General features: G+C 32.6%; 1 protein-coding gene across 3 annotated transcripts; it reads right to left on the bottom strand.

Annotated features, from left to right (window-relative positions):
* Positions 1 to 1,039: 1,039 nt before the first annotated feature.
* Positions 1,040 to 24,595, bottom strand: LOC150097527 (arginine kinase-like). 3 transcript variants are annotated; one of them, XM_090407526.1, is made up of 7 exons: positions 24,489 to 24,595; positions 9,068 to 9,258; positions 3,527 to 3,786; positions 2,758 to 2,906; positions 2,319 to 2,484; positions 2,009 to 2,192; positions 1,040 to 1,740 (listed from the first exon to the last, which is right to left on the bottom strand). In XM_090407526.1, the coding sequence occupies exons 1-7, from the start codon at positions 24,524 to 24,526 to the stop codon at positions 1,598 to 1,600; spliced, it is 1,131 nt and encodes a 376-aa protein (XP_090263652.1). In that variant the 5' UTR covers positions 24,527 to 24,595; the 3' UTR covers positions 1,040 to 1,597. The 3 variants fall into 3 exon arrangements, with proteins under 3 accessions (XP_090263652.1, XP_090263651.1, XP_090263649.1); XM_090407525.1 differs by lacking the exon at positions 24,489 to 24,595 and adding an exon at positions 22,891 to 23,296; XM_090407523.1 differs by lacking the exon at positions 24,489 to 24,595 and adding an exon at positions 13,713 to 13,810.
* Positions 24,596 to 24,808: the final 213 nt, after the last annotated feature.

Below are 24,808 nucleotides of genomic sequence, written 5' to 3'. Positions count from 1 at the left end.
GTTGGTTATCGACAAACAGAATGTTCTCTCGCATAAATAGTTTTCATAAAGTCACTAAAAACTTATCGTTGTCAATTCACGCACCTCTTATTACAAATTATGCTCACAAAATGCCCTGATGGGAATTTATCCATTAGAAAGATCATTTAGACGGATGACGATTTAAAATCAGTAATTCGTAGGCATACTTTTTATTTAAGAGAAAATTAATAACTACTAAGTAAATGGCAGGCTCTTTCAACTCAACTTAAAAATTATATTTCGAATCAACCTTTGGTATATGAAATATTTCATATTCGCAGTATTCTTATAGAATATTTCGAGAATATTTAAATGCATGACATATATTCCAGAACGTCCTGTAAAGTCTGGAATAATTTTTGCTATAGCAAATACTTTTCTATATGAAATCAGTTATTGTAGTAATCTAAAAGACAAAACAAAATGGCCGACAGACTAACGTATCCACTCTCCAACCAATAGGCCGCGGGTTCTAATCTCGCGATGAGCAGATGTTAGGTACGAGATGAATTTTAATCGTTCGGTATGAGAATGATGCTCCATTTATTTAAGGGAAAGTGGCATGAAAAAGTTCCAAATTTGGTCTCGAAATAGGGTGTTTTAGGATTATATAAAAATATTACGATATTATGCAATTCACTGTTTTAATTGATTTACGTTGTACTAATATTGATTTAAACATTTTAGGAAATTTAATATCAGAAGATAATGAATAAAATTTCTTTTCATTTTTTATTATGTTTTAGGAAATATTTTAAACAAAAACGTTTTCTACTGTGCGTTTATTGTTAGGCCAAAGTGAAAATATGCACGATCATCCTACAGCTATTGAATCCCATCGCACTGCCATCTAGGGTGTATTAGTCAATGAAAGTTGTTAATAAATTCAAATAAAGAAAAATATATTATTTATAAATACGTATTTTATTTGCGAATTGGGTTTTGTAAAATGGTTTAATAATGGCATTCTTCAACTTTGCAGAATAACCTTCAACATATGAATAAAAATGAGCAAATATCGTAACAGTTCTTATTTTATTATTACCACAACTAGATGTCTTACAGAATGTAAGCACTTATATAACATTAGCTGGAACACTTGGACGACTTATTGCCACAATAAGGTCATGTAACAAACTTATATCGATGTGCATATTTTAAAAGTAATAAAAGTACAGTGCCGGTCACCTAGCAACCAAACAATGACTAGACTCATCTTCAGTACTCTACAAAAACTGCACAGTTTTCCGGAACTACTATAAAAATATAACACAGGATTTGTCTCTCATAATTAAATATTTAATCGGTTCCTTGTAAAACTAATCCTAGCTCAAGCTGCAACTATGTCTCTAGGGACAAAAAACAAAACAAAACTTTTCTGAAAATAGAATATAAAATAAAACTATAAAATATGAACACTGCATCTCCACTTGGGAGTGTTGCATGTTTTTGAATGAACACGTCCTATCCAGTAAGACTAAAGATGTAGGAATTGAGGTGTGCTGTTGATGACACATAGTTCAGAAGAGTTTCCAGAGATACCGGAGGATGAAGGCGAGGTTTAAAGTGCCAAAGTTTAAGCTGCGCGCTCCAATTTGATCAATTCTAAAACTCCGTCTTGCATCTCTTTTACTGCCTCGTATTCTGTAAGGCCTAATCTCCTCTTATTCGAAATATCATACACACCGCCTTCGCTCTCTGTATGCTCACCCCTGGTTCCTGTAAGAGAAAAAAAAATCAAAATTAAAAGTTATATATAAAAGATGAAAAAACTTAAGGACTTGTTTTTTAAAATAACTTAAAGACCTGAGCAGCTACTAGTAGTTAAACACTAGCAAAATGTTCTTTCGACTTTAAACTTTGTAAATCCATTTCCTAATCAGTATTAACCTATAGATAACATCGCTGTTGTCTTTATCTTAAACCTAAGCTTGTTTAATGTTATTTAGTCTACTGTACCTCAGAGTCAATGAAACAGTTATCTTACCTCTCACTTGTAAGTTAAACTTGGCCGATACATTTTCTAGAGCTTTCCTATCTTTAGCCAGTTTTGGAAGTTTAATATGAACACTAGCTCTGATGGTGGTTCCTAAGTTAGTGGGACAAAAGGTCAAAAAACCAAGGCGATCATCGTGTGAGAAAGGCAGTTTAGACTCAATGATGTCAACAGCCTGCAAAAAAAAAATAATAAAATAAAATAAAATAATAATAAAATAACATGTTTTAGTGAGTAACTAAATAACTTCATTAGAATTAACTACCCGTAAACAAATTTTTTAGAAAAAAAAATTACTCACATCGACAAGTCGTTTATATATTTGCCGCAAATCGCCTCCTTTTTGCATCGATATAATCCTAAGATGGTCCTCTTCATTTACCCATACCAGAAACGTTTTGGCATCGTTGTGAAAAATACCGCGTCCAGTCGGCCAGTAACGGCAAGCATTGGCTGCTTGAAGAAATCTGATAAAGAATGAAAGATTTTCACAATTTTAAAAGAACACCAAGTTTAAATAATCTAATCTCAGATGGTTTGTTGCAAGTGAGAATTCATCAAGAATTTCTTTAAATACACGATTTTAAAATATATTACTTTATAAATAATTTACGCCGTTGACAAACTTCAAAATTATTTTATATTTGGGTGTTTTGCACTTTAATACATTTTCTGTCAAGAGTTAAAATTATACCTTTAAATTAAAAATACGTTTTAAGGAAACGTTTTTAAAGTCTTACCTATCGCCTTCCTTAAACAAGAAATGGTCATCGATTAATTTCTGTTGAGTTGCTTTGTCCATCCCCGTTAAAGGATAATATGTTCCCTTTAGTTCTCCAGTCATACTACTCAGTGTTTGGCTAACCTTCTGTTCCATGTCCGCGTATTGCTACCAAAAGAAATCATTTTTTTATTAATTACATTATATTTGATTACAAATTAATTTTATGAAAGGTACAAATAAATATTTGGTCAGTAAATATTTTCATATCGTAAGTCAAGATCAATATTTACAAGCTACTAAAACACCAGTAAATAAAATTAAATGCGACAATCATGCATTTTACATCAACTTCAAAATAACATCCGGGAATTTGATTATTGATTTTTGCAGTTTATATTTTAAATAACATTCAACAATATGAACCAAAGATCAGTCTAACTCCGCACAAACTATTAACATTCTCTATTGTTATGATTAAAAAGAAATCCAAAAATCAAACATTCAAATGTAACCAATAGCGATATAAAAAGAAGCCAATTCATATGGCAGATTCTCTTCTAACCAGGGTTGTGAATAGTGGATTTGGGTTCTTTGTACTATAAACAGACTTAGAGAAATAATTTGAAGTGCAGTCATCCATCAAGAAGTTATCCTGACAACAATCCATCATCTCATATAGTCATTACGATTTGAACTGGCTGAAGGGATTAAATTTAGACTGAGGAGCATCATGAATTCAGAAAAAACTTTCAATATTAAGCTGATTAATCCTTTTTTTTTTTTACCTGTTCCGTTAGGCATGGATTGAATGGATATCCTCGAAGACTTCGCCCACATCTTACTCTTGTGGAAATTATAAACTCGCCCTTTGGATCAAGATTTACTAAGTTGTTGATGTCTCCAAAGTCCTTAGGTGGATGTTTACTAGTAGATTTAAATCCACCGTGATAATCCTCTATAATAGGATTGAAGAGATCAGCGAATATCGTATACGATTCGGCATCTGGTGCATAAATACCAACGCCACTGTCCAAATTTTCAACACCTGTAGGTGAAAAGAAAAAACAAAGCAGTGAATATATAACTTATGAAAATTTTGCATGGTCTTCAACTGCATGAGTAATAACTTATGAAAATTCATTTTGACATGTATTGAATGGATATTCAATAGATGTTGCCCCATCTTAACTTATTGAAATTATACACAACATTAAGTCTACCTAACACTGATACATTACGCAACTTATGCGCACAAATAATCGCTACAGTATATCAATATAACGGTAATGTGAAATTGTAAATACAGGTGTCTGAGAAAATTATTTTTTAAAAAACAAATATATTTAAATATTTTCTTTATTTTGACGAATAGAATAAAAGTTATATTTTTTTTTAATAAGCTGTTCAGAAAAAACAAAAACAAACAGTTGCAATAATTTATAAATGGCACTTTTGTATTTAAGTCTGTTTTTAGCCAATGTGTAAGCTAATTCACGAATAAAGCTTTCATATTTTTTTATTTCTGTCGTATTACGTTTGGTTAATTTTATAATTAATACTTTTATCAGTGCATAATTTCGCCTTGTTTAGTAGTAAAAGCCGAAGTAAAACGAAAAATCAGATACAATATTGATATAGCACAAAGGCAGGTAGGCATATGCAATCCTATATCATAGTGAACAGGGCGAAAAGTTAAATCTTACTGTCAGTCCAGTTATTTTTTACAAATGGCCTTACTCTATGTTATTATTTGAAATTACGAAAATTTAATCATATAGTGTTAGAACAGTTGTATCCATTTCACTTTTCTGTTATATACAATATGCAATTTCTTATAGCAGAAACATGTATTTTTCTTTTAAACAATGTACAATTAAATATTGGATGTAATATAATAATTCAAATTAAGTGGATGTTTAATCCAACATTATTTCAAAGCCGAATAGAGAAACTACAAAAGTTTCTTGACGAATATAGAAACTATAAACGTTTCGTCGGATCCAAGCTTAAGCAAACCTTTCATGACGGGAGCAACTCGTAGTAAAGGAGGAGTAAGCTCTGATCACTATCCTTAGTATTTCCCATAATGTAAAACACAGCTCCTAGTGGAGATGTATGATGTTATACATTATGGGGGGGGGATGTCACTACCCAGACCGGTCTCGATCTTTATTGAATGTTCAAGTACAGGTCAAACTCCAAAAACTCAGCGCTGTTCCCCTCAGTAACAGGCTCACCCTGCCACTGAGAAGAACTCTCAGCGTTGGCTCCACCCCGTGCCAGGCTCACCTCACCACCGAGCAGAGCCTCTCATTTGCTCATATGAGGGGTAACAGCAACAGCCGTGCTTCAGTTAACTTCATGGGCTACAGCATTGCCATTCATTACCCCCCCCCCCCACCACACACACACCTAGGACCTGAGTGACAGCAACAGCAGAGCCTCAGTTAAAACTTCATGGGCTACAGCATTGCCATTTATCACCCAAACTTCCAACCGGTTTCGACCTTTATTGAGGTCACTGTTTAAGTCAAGGATCTGTCTAAAAATTAAGCGATCCCTCGGACCACTCCCTACGAGTGACCGAAAGATCGTTCAACTCAGCATTGGTTCCACTCGGTGATAGGCTCACCCTAGGTTGTAGTGATGCAGAGGTTATACTTTACCATACGAATTGCCAAGAGTTGTCACATCGCAAAAGGGCTTCAAGAATTACTGGAATAGAGAGCCAAAAGGCTTCACTTCGGCGATGCAAAATTATTCAAATTAAGTGGATATTGAATCCAACATTATTTCAAATCCAAATATAGAAACAATAAAAGTTTCGGCGGATCCTAGTAAGCAAACCTTTCATGACAGGGGCAACTCGTAGTAAAAGTGGAGTAAGCTCTGATCACTATCCTTGGTATCAAATAACATCATACATGTCTGCTAGGAGATGTGTTTTACATTATGGGAAATACTAAGGATAGTGATCAGAGCTTATTCCACCTTTACTACGAGTTTCCCCTATCATGAAAGGTTTGTTTACGCTTAAATCCGCCGAAACTTTTATAGTTTCTCTATTCGGCTTTGAAACAATGTTGGTTTCAATATCCATTTAATTTGAATAATTTTGCATCGCCGAAGTGAAGCCTTTGGCTCTATTTCAGTAATTCCTGGATATAACCGGTCTCATACGGATATGGAAGGTTCTCCCCCTGTAATTCGGGTTTTTCATCCCTCATAAACAGGCAAAACGGTCGCGTGAACACACACGACTACAGTCATAAATACTTATGGCAAGAAAGGCAACGGGAAACTACCTTGCTCATAATCTCTCTAGTAATTAGCTGCAACTCTCTCAATAGAGAGGAGGCCACAGGGTGTGTGTGTGTGTATTTACAACAGCATTCTTGCAGAGCGACATCATTCAGTATCTCAACAATTGAACAAAAAAAATTGTTTTCGCTCACATACTGTAGATAGTTCAGTTAATTGTACTTCCATATATAACATACGCTTTAGGGTTGATATAAAACTGTCACTAAAATGGCGACCACTCTAACATTGTAATAGATCTAAACACTGATCAGAACAGTTATCAAGTGCAACACAGATATCATGTAACAATAATGTTGCAAAGAATTTCATACATCTTTTCTTGAATAAACCAAGAATGGCAATAAAAGTACTCTGATTATATGAAAATCAACGTAATTAAATATTTGTACGTCGAAATCTTCAGAATTGATTATTATAAATTAATAATCAACAGCTTATAACCACATAATTATCTCGAGGTATATAGCGCAGTTAGATTCGTTATCATCGTTCCTATATAATAATGAGAGCTAGCATCTTTCTACTTAGTTTTATTAGCCGTTTCTATTTAAATAACAGATATAAATCAGTGAATTAGTTTGGGAAAGAAAAGAGAGAGATCCATAAAACGAGGCGTTCCCCTGTGTATACAAACTCTTGCATCAACATACCTTTACATTACACACTGCCCGCTAAATTTTGTTACTCTTACAGGCTAAATATAATTCTGAGGTAGGTATTAGAATCGGGTGTGTGCCACAAAGGGAGGGAGTCAGCAGAGGAGTTCACTGCTATCACCATGGCAACCACAGTTTCGACCTTCTCCAGCGATTCAGGAGTATTGATTACTTAACATTAGTTATGTCGTTCAATTGGCCGTTTCTTGGTTCTTAAAATAATTTTCCATCACTTTGGAACCTAAAAAGGAAACTAGAATCAAAGGAAGCTTGCAGATGCTAAGAGAAAAACAAGAAATGAAAAAATAAAATGGAAAACAAGAAGAATATAAACATAAGCATTATCAGAACGATTTGTGTTTTAATTGTCAACTTTGTTTTTTAAAGATTATTCACTATTTTTCATTAATGAGAAATTTTAAGTTCTTTATGAAGTGGCCAAACAGGCAGAAATGATTTGTGAATGAACTGATAATTTCCAGAATATTCTTCAATACGGTTATTTATTGCTTCGTACTAAGCAAAATGCGATGTGCTCCTAGAGAAGGTTTCCTTATCTGGACCGGTGTGTTACAGGGAAGTGTATTTAAAGGGATCGACTTTGTTTAGCATCAGCAACTAAAGTTCTGAGGCAAGCACGCTATTAAATACGTGTCTGAGGGAAGACAAATGAAATAGCTTCGATGAAAGAAAAAATAATTCATTACCTCCATATGAGAGGCTAAATCGCTTTCATTTGTAACATTCTTGTGCTCCGCATTGATGGGAAGTACAATTGCGTTAGCTTTTAAATATTTATAGAAGCAAGATATATTACATTATACACTTCGAAGTAGCAAAGAAAGCTAATGAAACCATTCAAAAAAACTGTTTTTATATTCAGCAAGCATATATATCGAACTTTGTAGTACAAAAAAAGGGTCATCCAGTTTCTTGTTTTTCACTCTCTGGATAGACAGTTTCTTTCTAGCCTTTTAACACCACATATTGGAACTAATGATTAGAACCAATATAAAAGAAGCATGAGTTTGAAACACCCAGCAACAAGTCGAACTGCAATCAATAGTCAAAATTAATTGGGGAAATCGGAAGATCAAAACCTTAACCTTATTTAATGATCAAGAAGTACCCGTTTTCAGCATCTTGGTGTTAAAGATTCACTGCATTACGTGGGATTATCGCATTCTCATTTATATCTGCTCAATGACAACATTATATCTAATATTTAATTTGTTCTTTCTCAGTAATTATTTCAATAATTACTGGCTTAATACTTGTACGAATTAAGTAGAAGATAGTGAAGTAAATCAAGTTATAGAGGAAGAAAGTGATCAAAAAGTCTCAATTTTATGTTGGTAATTTACTGTTTGTTTTTGGATTATTATGTAAGTAAAAAACACGAAACTTGCGAGGATTTATACTAAATTAACTTCCACATACTTTTCTTGATAATCAATTACTTAAAATAACACCTTCGGTATGGATATTTGTAAATATCTTCAGGCAGCAGATGCAGACGAATATCGGCAACGAGATCACAATCTTGCTTATTGTATTGTATTCTAAAGAGCAAACATTTCATGTTTGCTCTTTAGAATCAGGTTTCTTTCGGGATTATCCGTCATCCAGAATATTAGCATATGACAGATTCACAACCTTCGTGAGTGAGATTTCCATAAAAAAAAAGAAGATAGTATTTTCTATTACTGAAATATGATATGCGGATTGTAACAATGACTCCAGTGGTTAGCGTATCCACTCTCCAACCATCAGCTGCGAGTTCGTATGCAAATACGAACTCATATTCGTGATTTGTAAATCACGAATATGATATTTACAGATATTCATATTCGTGAATATGAATATTTGTAAATATCTTTATGTGGCTAATGAATTTCATCGCTTCGTGTGTGAGATCATCGTCCCGCTTATTGAAGACCTGAAGCTGCATAAAACAGTTCCATGTTTGGTCTCTATAGCAGGGTTTCCAGATTATGTAAAAAAAATAAAAACTTAATATCCACTCATAATATTCATTTATTATATTTACCATAGTTTATCGATAGTCAGCACGAAATGCTGTCTATCTGACTTTAAACCTAATGCAGATGAACCTTTAACTATCTTTCTTCTAAGATAGTAAAAAAAAAACAGTATTATCGAATGAATTCTGGTTGTATTGGACAAGTTAAAAAATGACTTTTTCGGGAGACTGATTCAAGCTAGAAAGTGCACAACATAACTTTCTTTTATTTTAATACTCATGTCATAAATTAAAAATAAAAAACTTTTTTCTGTATATTTCAAACGTCATATTCCCACCAAGAATCATACTCACTACCATACCTGATTGTATTACATCCAGAAGTGTGGCGAACTTTGTACTCTTTATTTTCAATCTATCAAAGACATCTTTGCTAAGATATTTCTTAAGAAGGGACTTGCAGTCATTTGCTTCCTGGAGACGATTAAATCCGGCTTCTAATTTCTCTAATGTTTCTTTATCCACCTGTTTTTCTCTGAAGCTCAGTCCGGTGCTAAATCAAGAAAAGAAAGTAACCTTAATATAAATTATATGAAAAAACTAATTTTTATATGAACGAATTATTATATCACAAAATATAATATCAGATAAAACTGACATAGTTATAAAAATAAGAAACGAACTCTTAGTTTCATGGGCTTAGAAAATGTAATTCCAAAACAGAAATACTTTAACACCGAATTATAATGCAAAATAATTAAAATGTAATTAGCGTAAAACTAATTATAGAAAGTACAGAAAATAATTAATTTTTTTATAAAGCTAAAATTTATTTTGGCTCCTAAGTAATGAGCTTTGATAGCTAATTAGTATTCAACTTACCACTTTAAACAAATATCCGCTAGAGGGCGACAATGGGACCGACAGAAATTTTACCTGACAATGACCGTAACCGATTGCACTTAATTGCCTAACAATACAGAGCAATTAAGCAATAACAATCAGCGAAAAAGGTTGGCGATCAGTACACTATAATTCCGTTCGTAATGCCAAGTTAAATGAAAAATTAAAATAAAATTAACTGATTCTTTTGTAAGAGAAAAATTTATATTTACTCATAAATCCTATTTTGGAGCTAATATAAATGTACTTTATTTATTGGCAATATATCTTGAGAAATTAATAACATGAAAATATTTATTTTCCACTCAATAAGTTTATTATATTATTTATCATTATGAATGAATCACGAATTATTTGTTTATAATTAATTCATAATAAGAAACAAAAACGTTTCCTTTTTGTATATAAACATATCACTATCATAATATCTAAATTGTTTCGCATTTTTATTTTTACTATTTTATTTATTGAATCAGTCATCGTATAAGCTATCCAATGGAAGAATGAACGTTCAAATAAACGTAATTAAAGCGAAAGATACATAATTAAAGAAAAAATAGAATATTTTGCAAAAACGAAATTATATTTTAACAGGAAAACTAATTGCTAATTTTAAAACGCATTTTCTGAATTTTAAAAGCTTCCAAGAAGTTAATCTTTCTATTATTATAAATGTTTACATTTATATACGATTTACAAAACAGTAATTTATAAAAACAGCTATTAAGTAGGAAGGGAGAGAGGGATGGGTGGGGGATATGCCAAAAATGTTCATATCTTCGCTATAATACCGAACAAAGTTCTGTGATTGCGCAATATAGTTAATATAAAACACTACTGCCATCTATTACAGCACGCATTTGTGGCATTGTTACGTCTGCTTTGTCTCAGTACGTTTAATGTCAAAACACCAACGAAGGCTTGTCTGTGTTGGGAAGGAAGAGATACCAAAGAGTCATCTTTAACACACTCTGTAGCGTGCTAGAAACTAATGGTTGCTGGGAAATCAATTAAGAAAAAGACGAAGGAGAAAGGAAGAGAAGCAAAAGAGAAAGGAAGCAGGTGGAAATGTCATTCGCTATCCAACATGCAATGCGAAGCTGAACAAAAGACTTTTCTAAGTTTGGCTAAGATGATTATTTTTCATCCTATCACATCGTCTTTCCTTCCTTCCTTTTCTTAGTTTAAGGGCAGCCAAGATTCATTTCGTAATGTGTGGAGAACATCATGTATTTGGCGACCACGGCATTCAATTGTGGCAGAACATTCTCTGTGTGATTTCGCTTCGAAAGATCTTTTGTCCATTTGCGTGCAATTATTAAAATTACTATTAATTCAATAAATGAATGTAAACTACTTTTGATTCATTGTTTGAGAGAATCGTTAATTCTCAATTTAAAGTGGTATTTACAGAGTACTATTTTCTATTAAAGACCACACAGTTTATTTTTAGAATTCAATGCAAATAAGTGGAACAAAGCCTCGCTTGCTTTGAATGACTAACGTGCTCCACTTGAAATGAAATAACCAATTAATGTGACATGATTCGTAATATTCAAAGTTTAAGAACAAATAAAGAATATTTTAAATCGATTGAAACTGTTTATGTAAAGTTCTGATTATATTTAAGTTAAAAAAAAAAGAATGAAATTCATATTTCAAAGATTTAATGAAATAGTCTATGATTAATGCACCTTAATAAATCGGTGCAATGATTGTCAATAAAAATTCCTCTAAATTAAAAGATAAAAATTAATAGTAGTATCTGAAACACGGTGTAAATTCATCCTTCTCGTGTGTTGAACTGAAAAAACGTGTCCATGTCATCCTAAACATTAAATCGCTCTTTAACACAATAACAGACCATATGAACATAAAATTGTTCATATGGTCTTAACAATATATATATTTGATTACTGAAAACCCACATTAAAAGCGTCCATAACTCATTTAACGATAGTAGCTTTTGGTTGTGAAGGTTGTAGTTTCTGTGAGCAGTTAAACTGGACAGAGAATACTCGAAATTTACAGATTACGCAGACAATTAATATTGGGAAACAGCGGTTATGTTTTTATGAAGCCAAGTCACTGGTCGTGAGAGTATTTATTTGGAATTGCTACAGAAGCAACTATGGATATGAGGCCAGAATGTTATTCGCTGTAAACTGCACGAGTTGGTCTAATGTCTGACCGAGTCTCGGTATTTGAGGGATTAAAACCGGAATTTCCAGGAACAACTTTGTCACCCTGAGTGTAATACCATTGAGGGAAAAAAATCTCATTGATTATACGAAGCACTTCTTTGCAGTGTGGTTTGCTCTTTCTCTCTATCCCCATCTCACATTTCTTGAAGAATATCACAGACCATTTTTTCCCTCGGTAATAGATGAAGTGGTTAAAACATGCAAACATTGGCTCATGCAAGACAGGGCGGGCATACCCCCGATACTTCAAAACATGTTGCGACTCAGAGTAAATCATGAGGATAATTTAGCCTATCGGTTACCAATCTGGTTCATCATTTGCTGCAACGATTAGAAAAAATAGTACGATTGTTGATTTTAAAATATCACAATGACTTTTCAATCACAAATAAATGTTTAATAATAAAATGACTGTAATCATTTTAAGAACTACAAGCAGTACTTTTAAGTCTTTACTAGTGGTGCTTATTAATAATCTAAGCCTTAAACTAATATTGATATCGAAATGATGTCATAGTTAGGCAGCGTTTTTTTTTTTTAAACATCGAATCACACTTAAGAGTTGATTTGTAAAGTAACAAAAGCGCGTGTAACGAATCATGAGCAGAAATATTTTTATCGTATGGGCTATTGATGGAGGGGAGTTGGTTTTTTTTCCCCCCTGGTTGGAACTAGTTCTAAAAATGTTAAATGATTTGAAGAATGTAAGTCTCAGTAGTTGAGGAATATGAATGAAATATAACTTTTCGTGAATAAAGAATAATATTTGAATATCGTAGACATTGCACACCTCGTATTTATGCAAAGATTCACTTAGCGATGGTTAAGATTTAGTTAGCCTAGTATTTACATGCTCTGAAATCATTACTCTCCAATGAGAAAATAGAATCTTAAACGCTCTAGTAAAATATCATTAAAATATGCTGAACTAAGTAATTTTGCATTTTTATTAAAAAAGCAAATATATATATATTTTTTTAAATCACAGTTTTAAAAATTAACATGTTATCGCATAGATACATGACATTATTCTTGCATAACTTCAACATCGAGAATTTCCTTAAGAAGTTTAGTAAAATAACTACTAAAAATCGTTTAGTATCAGATTGGTTTTCTCTTATTCAGATATTAGAAATTATTTTCCCAACGCGGAAGGACGAATCATAACAAACTAGTGAGCGATGAAAAGTAACAGTTGGCGGCAAGCCTGACATACCCACAATCAACTGTGTTCGTTAATCCAGACAATTTATCATTCACTATAACTTCCTAGAGGCTAAAATATAACAATCCCATCACAGAAACATTTCAAACAAAAATAATTATATTCTTGAATTCACAATGTAATTATTTTCATAATCAGATTCTGTACTACTTCGTACTGGTGTAAGAATTCATCACAAACATTGTATACCGAGAAATTCTGACTGGAGATACTAACCGATAAACATATTCACCGATTCAAAGTATAATCGTGTAGCTGATTTTAACTTCTCAGTGCTAACTGCATACAACATTTATCTTTCGCCGTTAGTAGTTGATCTACAGATTAATCATTTGATGATTTCACAAGACAGCAATGAGGGAAAAGTCATTTTAATAGCTTACAAAAAACAATCTAATACGTACACTCCCGAAGATAGTAAAAGGAATATAGTGAGAAAAATACATTCAGTATATCACAACATAAACTAAGCTAGTGATGTATTGTTCTAATAAATTGCTGTAACGCATTAAATCTTTAGTATACAAGCATTAAAACATCATAGTTGTGCGGGGGTGGGTATATTATTATTTTTGTTTGATTTCTACGACGATATTTTTATCATTTCCTTTAAAAGTGACATTGGTTTATCTTTAATCTTGGGATTATGTGACACAGAAAAATCTTAAGACTTACCTAGGAAGAAACCAAGGTACAACCACAAAGTTCACAACGCCTCCTACGATAATAAACAAGATCGCTTTCTTGCCCTTCGATACTAACATTTTGCAAGTATGTCTGACATGATAAACATGTGAAAAAGACAGAGATAATATTAGCTTATCTAATATTATTTGGTGTATGCCACGTGTAAGATCTGGATTATAAGCTACCGAGAAGAATTTCAAGGGATTAAATAGTTCGTTAAATGTCCATCAGCAAAATATAACTTGTAGAGAACAGTTAAGAATTTTGAATATTATAAGATAAATTTAGAAGTTAAAAGGCAATTGTTTTTTCTCTGACGACACTTTTTAAATAGTTGGTGGAACATTCACACGATCGAGAATTTTGTAAGGTTTTGATACTTTAGTTACTGATGAGTAAAAAGTGGCAGTAAATTAATAAAGTGATCAAAGTTATTAAAACTCATATGAATGAATATTGAAAACTTACAAACATTATTACAACCACGCACACAGACAAACTACTAGGAGGGGAAACAGTGGTTATTTTAGAAGTGCTATCGTTGTTGTTGCTATGCTTAACCGTTACTATTAATGAAATCTTGAACTAACTAATGGGTGTCAATCAAACATTTATCAATTAAGGAATTGAAAAAAGTGATAACTCGTTTCATAACTCACTAAAAACCGACCCCACAAGTCAACAACCACAGTATACCCATCGTGTGTGGGCAAGAGGTTAAGAAAAACGAAGCAAACCATCAATAGTTTTCTTTAACAGATGTAAGTTGTTGTCCTTAGAGAATGACATTGAAAGAAGACTAAACCAGAGAACATTTGGAATGAAAGCCAATGACCAGGTAGCTCAGCTGCTGGTTGAAGTTGGACAGAGTATGTTGATCAACGGATCCTTGTATTCATATCAGCTTCTAGGAAAGTAGAGGAATTAAGGTTCTTTGGATATTTAAGGTTCTTTGTTTCCATCTAGGAGTTGGAAATGAATCCTAATAGATATTCTGATTTTAAATTACAGTTTAAAGCCCGTCAGGAAGTATAACTTTCCGATGTTGTACGTTTGACAAGCACATGCAAAAGGTATTATATCCTCCATACAAAACTGAAGAAACCATTCCATATGGTTTCTTCAGTTTTGAAAGCATGGTGACTTATTTTTTCATCGCACACCATTTTTGAAGAAGGCGTATGATAAACATTAATGCATAATATCATAATTCTGATCAACTCATTATTCTGATTATCTTTAATGATTTCGTTGCTGCCAAACAAAAACATCGATTTTTTAGCTTTGTAAACTGTACGTCAAAAATTTGTCTTCAGCATTCACGACTTTGTTTATTCTTAATGTACATATTTGATGTGATTTACAGCATTTGATACAACATAAACACTTTTATTGATACATGAAACTGAAAGTTTGTAAAGTTGATAAAGTGTTCTTTAGAGAATGTCTTCGAAATCTGCATTGTTTTCTTTGGATTACCATCTTGAGACCTGCCGAACCCTTTTCTCATTGTCCTCTTTAATAACATAATCTACTTCGTTCCTCAGAACATCTTCTGAGAGATTTTCTCCAAAGAACTACAACCCTTTAAGTGTTAAGAAAAAAGTTATCAATTGGTTCCTTCTTTATCCTTATCCACTTGCCCACATGTACAACAAATGTGTTACAAGTTTTGCAATCTCTCATATATGGAATTAATATAAAAACTATTAACAAATCTTGTCGTTCCAAGACATTTTTCCTTGAAAAGAGCTAACAAAGATATTGGTCTACAAATAAGCTAGATGACAATGCCATTGATTCTCTTTTTGTACAATAATTTCACGCTTTTCCTAATGTTCCTATTTTTATGAAAATAAGCCTTGTTATTATTTTCAAATGTTACTAATTCCATCGGAAAACACTTTGTGACATATAGACAAAAAGTTTTGTTCGTAATATTACTTGATTCTCACAGGGGTATTTTAACATTTACTATCTTACCCCCAGGTTTTCTCCAACTTCACACAAATTTAAAGTTAATTTAATTTTTCTTAATAGATATAAATTATTTCTACTATGACAATAATTACTATTCACATCAAAATAATTATTTTTATGGGAATTCCCATATACAAAATATCGAAAACGTGTGTACGTGGATTCTCTAAGTGTTAAGCAATCCAGAAATCCTACTAGAAAGAAAAAACATGGAATATTTTTAACTTATTCAGGCTGAAATAAGCAAAGTGGCAGTCAACTAAGTAAACATTTTCGAAAGCATCCTTGCACGTAGTGGGAATAGAATCCAAAGCCTGTTCGTTGGAGAACTTTTAACAATACGCAATCTACTTGGCTATCTAAGCTATCAATCTGCATATGCAACTAATAGGGCCAATTGATGTTCAACTATGAGGATGATCTGAAACGTTCTCTGACAATTAAGAAATATGGGCTGCCGAGTTTAAACATGGCCGTAACAGCATTAAAGATGATCCACGTGATGAACGTTCAAAAAGTGTAACAACACCGGAAATCATTGCCTCAATTGCATGATATGGTATTGGATGAACAGGCAAGTTAAAGTGCGTGAAATTACTGAGACTATAAGCATTTCAAAAGAATAGAATTTATTTTGCATAAAGAATTGCAAACGAAAAAGCTTTACACAAGATGGGTGCCGCGCTTGCTCACAGCAGATCAAAAACACACTCGCATGAAAATCTCTGAACAGTGCGTGGAGCGTTTTAACCACCTTACCGGCCATTATAGATCAAATACGCATCTTCATACGCTTCGTATCCATCATATATTTCAATATAATATCAATGGTATTATACAGTTTTAATATGCATTTCGCATCCATGATAACTTGCACGTATATATATCGTTTTGGCCGGTAGCGTGGTTAACAAGAATAAAACTGATTTTGTGCGTCGATTTATTACTATGGATGAGACTTGGATTCACCATTACACACCAGAATTCAAACAGCAGTCAAAACAGTGCACAGAAGCCGGTTGTTCAGCGCCAAAGAAGACAAAGTCGGTTCCATCAGCAGGAAAGGTCATGGCATCGGTGTTTTGAGATGCTAAAGGCATTTTGTTTAATAATTACTGTATCTTGAAAAGGGTAAAACAATAACAGGGGAATATTATTCCAATCTTTTAACCAGACTAGACGAAAAACTTTATGAGAAGAGACCCGGTTTGCAGAAGCAAAAATCATCTTTCATCATGATAATGCACCTGCCCACAAAGGTGTTTTGGCAATGTGAAAATTAAGGGATCTGCCTATAAATTGTTGGAACATCCACCTTACCCTATTCCCCAGATTTGGCTCCCTCTGATTCTATCTCTTCCCAAACTAAAACTCTTCCTCGATGGCCAGCGTTCTTTTCGAATCAAGAGGTGATTGCAGCTGTAGAGGAGTATTTTGCTGATCTTACTGAGAACCACTACAGGGACAGGACAATGGCGCTAGAGCACCGGTGGAATAAATGTATTAGTCTTAATGGAGACTATGTTGAAAAATAAAAATCATTTTGAATTTATAAATGCATTTTTTCATTGTTAGGCCGAGAACACCCTCGTATTTCTAATTCAAGACGTAGAACGTCATAATATTTTCGGCATGCATCATTCCCACTATATATAACCCGCTCAATAAAAACCAGTCTGATTAATAGACGTCTACACGTCGTATACCCGACTGACGCCATCCACAGAAATCAGTACTTGAGAATATTAAGGAGGCAGTAAAATGTAACCAAGGCTCAAAGACTTCTTCAATAGACCCAGAGGCATTATTAGTATCTCAAATGATTCAAACTTTCATTCAGGCTAGTAAAATCTATGCCATTAAGATAAAAATTATCGTGTGGTGTCCTATTATGAAGTTAATGGTTATGAGTCTCAGTAATCTCAATGTTGCAACCCCATGATAGACAAAAAGGCTTTTTGAATTTCATTTATAAGCCATTGATCAGACTGTGGTTGTTTGGAATTCTAGCAGAAGCAGCAGTTAATGACAGTCTGTTATATCTATAAATTGCGTGTATTCTGCTGACTGGTTAGCCTGTTTGCGCGATGAAAAACACGAGGAAATTTTTGCCACTCCTTTATAAGATCTAACTCATCTTAAGATGGAAAAAAAAAAAAAAAAACTCTTATAAAGATTCTTCTCGGATAACTAATCAGAGTATTTCACTAATTATTCTAAAATCATGATAATAATAATAATAATAATAATAATAATAATAATAATAATAATAATAATAATAATAATAATAATAAAATCCGTTGATTTCCTGTGGCAAATTTATTTGAAATTGAATTGAATTCTCTAATTCCTGAAGACATGCTGATAGTTGCTTAATCAATGATTTTTGTTCAAAATTCTGTTTACATATCGCTTACACATACTGTCCTTTATGTGATCTGAACTAGAATAAGCGGTGCTATCTGCCTAACGGTTTATCTCATTGTCGTAAAGATACATACACGGCATTCAGGTCAGTTTGATAAATTTTCAAGTGCTTTTTGGTTTATCTAATTGACATCAGTATTATTCTCCGGAAAATAATATCAGAATTAAATTTAATACTTTTTTAAGCTGTCAGAGAGAGAGAGAGAGAGAGAGAGAGAGAGAGAGAGAGAGAGAGAGAGAGAGAGTGCTCAACATACATGTATATGCTAAGCACTCTCTGCTTATTGGTGAACTGATGCATCTTGAAAAAGGTCCATGTTGGGCCAATAGAATAGAGTAGAGCTGCTGGCTTATGAAATCATTAATCCACGGTACTAATGCAATGTATTATAGATTAACAGGCTTTCTGAATGGGATTGATGTGATAATAATAATAATAATAATAATAATAATAATAATAATAATAATAATAATAATAATAATAATAATAATAATAATAATACATATATTTGTATTATATGTGCGAAACCTTACCTTGAAAATTTGGATTTTGTAGCTGCCGATTTTTTTTTCTTTTTCATTTTTCTTTTATTTTTTTAAAAAATATTTTATTTGACAATGATGCATGTGATAATATAAAACAGGCAAAAAAGGTTCGTATTAATAACTCAATGTTTATTTAACTATCTTATAATAATATAACAAAATCATCGAATATCAACTTGGCTAGCATTATATTACATATTGGAATAAACGAAGAAGAATGGATACTCGCAACTCAATCAACTACTTCATTGCCTTTACATAACATGATATGGTATTAATTAACAGTTACTCTTCTATTTCTAAATATATAAATGAAATAAAAATCCACAACTTTTTCTTAAATAATCTGTATTTTTATTTCGTTACTAGAGAACTTCCGTAATTTAAACGGTTTCGACCATATCCTTTTGTTCAAAAGACCTGAGTTCGAATCCCATCTAGGACACGAAGAAATATCTATAATTTAGATGTGTAATATTTAGATTCAGATCCATAAAAATTCACTGTTCCATCGAGTTCAAAATATTAATATGAATATGCAAACAAACAGCTTTAACAACCGTGCAATGAAACTCAACACAAGGAAGAATACTGAGAATTTAGCGTGTCTAAAGGCTTAAGGACACTAAAAAAGAGGCTCATCTAAAGGGCTCAAAGATAGTTGTTGCGGAGAATGATATATATATAATTCCAAAGACATGCTGAGTCACTTAAAGGCATCCAATAATGGAAAGAAAAAAATAATGTACAAAGCAAAATCCTTTCTATGGATTGTGCGTTATGTATTGGAAGCATTTTGAATTCCTTACTCTGCGAATGTCTTAATTGAAACGAAATCTAATTGTGGACATGTGCGATAGTGTCATAAGGAATTTGCTTTTAAGCAACTGCATAAATGTAACCGTTGTTAACTTTTTCTTTGTGTGCTTATGGTTCTCTCTTAAGATACGTTGAACAAAATTGTTCTTTTTATAAAAATTGATCTTTTAGTTCGCTTTATCCTCTCCAGTTCTTCCAAAGTGGGCTTGGTTATGTTTATTAAATCTACGATCCTCGATGGTCCTCGACAGATCTTACTACGCATGCGCAGGCAGCTTATTAGAGTCACAACGAGACGCCAGAAGGTCTCATGTTCGAACAGAGCCAAGGAAGAAGAGAATTTTTATTCTTTTTTTTTTTTTTTTTTGGTTTGTTTTTGTCTACACAGCGAAAAAAGAATACAATTCCTTAGGAATAAATAAGGAAATGCAACTTTCTAATTTATGTAAGACATTAGGATATCCTTTTGGATAAGCATAGTTTAAGTTGGAATATTTAAAACTGTGAAATACAAATGAAAATGTTTCAAACAGAAATCGCTCAACAAAAAAGTTAAGGAAATTTTGTAAATTATTTTCAATTCTATATAATAGTTTTGGGTAACAATATATAACTTAAACTATTGATAGTTATAATAATAATCTTCAAACGACTTCTTGTACATGGAATTATTAAATGCTTATTTACTCTATTCTTCATTTTGGGGTTTATTATTTTATTTGTTTTCCGTATGATTTCCAGATTCATTGTGAATTTAATAAACTATTTAAATCGCTTATTCAATCGAAAGGAGGAAAATTGCAATTTCTTCCTTCTATTCTTTCTTATGCGATATATAAAGTCATCCTTTCCAGTGTTTTTTTTTTTTTTTTTTTTTACTTTTCTGTCGTATATAAATAAAATGCCTAATGATGTCTGGATGTAAAATTAGCATAATTTTTGGCTCCAAAGAATAGAATAGAATACACACAGAGAGAGACGGTTATCCATTATTAGTACATCTCTATTTTCTCTGCTGCCCGCGGAAAGATAATTCAAGTTAGTCCCGGATGTTAATCTGAATATTCAATTCTAAAAAAAATAAGCTGTGTGTGTGTGTGTGTGTGAGAGAGATAATAGATGAACACGTTCTAACACACACACACACACACACACACACACACACACACACACACACACACACACACACACACACACACACACACACACACACACACACACACACACACACACACACACACACACACACACACACACACACACACACACACAGAATAAACCCTGAATCTGATTGGTACTTCTCAGATCAATGTCAAATATATCACCCGAACCAAATCGTCTGAAACTGAAAGGGAATGGTTAAAACACCCTGGCTTCTTTCTCTTTGTGTATGTATTTATTAGATTATTTCTATTGAGTAGTGTCTAGCATTCTCTGCTCTGCTGTACTCTGCTCATCTGCTTGTCACCACCAGCTAGAAAACAGACTACGAAACTCATATTCTGAAACATATTCTAACGTTTGATGCAAGTTGTAGCTTATCTTGGTAATAAAAAGACAGTTATGTAATTCTTAATAATTCAGTTTGAATAAATTCTCTCATTTTCTACAACAGTAACTGTCAATTTATATGTATTCCTGTACGGATATTCAAAAATCCTAAATCTAACCTTGCAATTTAAGATTCTACAGTTTCTAGAAATTAACTTACTAATTTTCAACGGTGGAAAATATAACCTTAAAAAATTTAACAATAATGAATGAATAATGTCTACATTTTTGGATTATTAACTATTTAGTATAAATTTATCATAAAAAGCTTATGAAAAATATTATTCATTACTTTATTTATACGCATTATGAAAGATAAACAGTAAACAGAAATGATTACTAACAATAATAAAATGACAAGCTTGGTAAACAGTATTTAGAATCCTATAAAAATATTTTTATCTAGAACCGTCGTTACTAACACATCAGGTGACAAATCATTTTTCATTATTTCAAAGGATTTTTTCCTGTTTATGCTACTAAAATAGTCGGATTTAAACCATAAAATTGTGATACTCCACAAATTTCACAAAGACTACGAGTCACATTTTCGTTAAATTCTATCCAACTAGAATGGTGTATTTATTTTCTATTGTTTAAACATTATTGTTAGGTTTTGTTATTATAGATTTAAACCAAAATATTTCGATAAAGTTTTGTAAGAATCCCAAATATTATTGCAATCAGGTCAACCTGAGAAAAGAGTTGTTATAAGCGTATAGACTGGAAGATATCCAAAACAAAATCTAATAAGCACTTATACATTTTGTAAAACCTAAAAACAAACAAAATAATGCTACCTGAAAGTACCTAAAGTAATTATTTGTGAGGGAGTTTATATATCAACCTGCAACCTGCAATATGGTTTACTTATTAAAATTTTGCATATTATACAATGTAAGTAGGTATGTACTTATTACAATTGCTATGACAATACTTTTGCATCATATATTGACAGAAAAAAGTTGTTCTACGTATAGCTTATAACGTAAGAATGTATACAGCATAATATCTCACAATACATGGTACACTTTAGGATTTTATTGCTTGACATCTAGTAACCATCGTATCTCTAGACTAAAAAAATATTCTAAACACTAAAAATAGTTTATACATGTATATATTTACATTCAGACCTGAGAAGTCGCAGTATGCCTATAAACATTAAGGATCTGGATTTATAACTTGAAAAACATTGTCGATACAAATTCTTTGAGTCATAAACAGTGAAGTTCATGAGAGTGGAAGGAAGCGGTGACATTTATCACAGATTCTCTATAGATATTTATATTCCAAGAAATGTGTATATTTATAAAAATTTAGATTTACACAACAGAGGGACTAAACCGAGGTGAATGGCCCTCAACTACAAGAAGAGCTAGAGAATGCATGGCATGGCATGGGTAACAACGGAGAATGGAACAGCAATTTCGGCTACCAGAAGTGGAATTAATTGTTGAAGAATGATTGCGCGGACGTGTGCTATTTATGGCCATTGCGCAAGATATATCGCATGGTGATAACAGTCTCTTCTGATTTTACTATGTTGAAACATATACAGATAAATCAAAAGCATACGCTTCAAACAGTGAGTGATATATATATTAGGGTAATTACGTCACTGATCGCGCTTGGGTATTATATTTATATTTATAACCCCTTTATATAAAATCTCAAAAGTATAAATGATCACAAGAATTACATGCGAATAGCATGTAATAGTTAATTGTAACCCGTATACGATTTTTTCCTTAATTTTAGATAACAATCTCTTCACTATTCCCATTATTCAGTAATTCCAGAGCTACTGTTCATTTTCCTGATAAGAGATACTTCCACTTACCTCGAATCCGGGATTTGATGCATATACAATACAGCCAGCACACCAATAATAACACTTATAATCACTGCAATAGTTCTGGCCTCCATATTCACTCGCCTATTTTGCTTCTACGATCGGTTATATTACCGTCTCAGCCCTAGGAGTGTACAGATAAGACTGATATAGCTGTAGCAGAGAGTAGACATCGCTAATCTACTGTTTTTCAACTCATATTTAGGGACTGAGCAAAGATGAAAGGGAGCCGAAAAGAGGGAAATAAACAGAGAAGACAGGAAGTAGCATTTACAAACAAAGGTGCATATTATAAACAGTAGGTTAAGAATAGTTCTGGACTAAGGAAGATGTATGTGTTGTCTCCCCCAAAGCATCAAGATTCTAATTAAAAGAACAACGTCTTGATAGCTAAATATAGTGCTATCAAGGCTAAAAAGAGAACGGCGAGAAAAATAAGAATAGAATTAGTGAGGGGAATACGTCTCTTTTGTAAGACAGAAAGACAGAACGAGAGAGAGAGAGAGAGAGAGAGAGAGAGAGAGAGAGAGAGAGAGAGAGAGAGAGAGAGAGAGAGGATTTGTTTAAGCTTCACGTTCAATTTATTCTAGGCTACTCTTGCCGTTCCATTATCTACAAATTTACAATTTATAAGATTAAAATTAATCCCAAATATAGCATTTTAATTCTTGGAATATATTCCTAGGAATACGTAAGGTTTTGTTTAGGGTCTATATCCTGTAGCTGCACCTTAGGAAAGATTTTTTTTTCAGGGAACACACTCCCAAAATAATAATGTTAAAGTCAGGATGTTGTTGGTAAGATAAAATCTTTTATGCCTTATTTCCATCATAATCCATATTTCGATAATTTTTCTATGTATATGGAAATGTGTATCTTAGTTACATTTGAAATTTGTGCATTTTTTCAATGCATTATTTAACATTTATGTATGCTGTACATTGGAAAATTGAAAATAAAAAAATTAAAAAAAATTCTGAAAGACTGTTCATTCATTCATTCAATATATATATATATATTCAAACAAACTAAAGAAAGTTGTAACGCCCTCCCAAAGCACATCCCTTGTTCTTCTAGGCTTAATATAGAATCATGGAAATCAGTCACTTCCATGAATCATGCATCATGACCAAACAATGAGGTCAAACTGAATCCATAAAAAATACCTTACAAATTTCAAATACAAAAACGTATTTGTTTAATTTGACCTATCATTATTTCAAAAAAAAAAATCTGCTTAATTCGTTTTACCTTGAAAGCATGATTAGAGATTGAATTTTATTGGATTAGTGTATTGGAGTGGTTTAGAGAATAAACACCGAAGTGATGCGATAATTTGATAAAGTGAAATTGACTCGCTAACAGAGAACGTTACACTAATTTATTAATTGTTGCTAGGAGGAAGTTTATTGATTCCAGCCTCTTGATTCTCTTTCTCTCTCTCTCTCTCTCTCTCGATATTTTTGCAAAATCGGAGTACATACTATGCACAACAATTCTCGAAAGTAATCCTCCCCATACTCTGAAAAAACCACTTCCCTTATACAAACCCTAATTTAACCCGAAGGGAAAATTTTTAGGCTTACCCTTTCACGACAAAGGCCAAATACCACAAGGAAAACATGATTGGTATACGATAGAGAGAGAATCTCTGCAGCGGTCGAAGTCTCTAGTCGTCGTTTGATTCGCCCAAAGATGACCCAGGCGCGCAGAGCATGTCGGAAGTCGGAGATGCGGTATGAGTGGGATGATGATGCGGAGCTATCCAACATCGTCTCTGTTTTTCGTGTAGGTTTACTGACGCCCGAATAATAAAGATAACAAAAGAACTGAAGGAATCTGGTAAATGGATTACAGAAAGAGAAAATTGATAATTTTGTTCAAAAAAATTAGAAAAAGACAATAT

Source organism: Typopeltis vanoorti, chromosome 17 (genome assembly GCF_054136105.1).
Source record: "Typopeltis vanoorti isolate ZY-2024b chromosome 17, IOZ_Tvanoo_1.0, whole genome shotgun sequence".
Classification (NCBI taxonomy): domain Eukaryota; kingdom Metazoa; phylum Arthropoda; class Arachnida; order Uropygi; family Thelyphonidae; genus Typopeltis; species Typopeltis vanoorti.
This window is presented reverse-complemented; position numbering and strand designations above follow the sequence as displayed.

Coding starts and splice junctions, on each gene's coding strand:
- LOC150097527 (XM_090407523.1), bottom strand. CDS start 13,801: ATGTTAGTATCGAAGGGCAAGAAAGCGATCTTGTTTATTATCGTAGGA. Junction 2,485..2,757: donor TTGTTTAAGGAAGGCGATAG/GTAAGACTTTAA, acceptor ATTCTTTATCAG/ATTTCTTCAAGCAGCCAATG. Junction 2,193..2,318: donor TATATAAACGACTTGTCGAT/GTGAGTAATTTT, acceptor TTTTTTTTGCAG/GCTGTTGACATCATTGAGTC.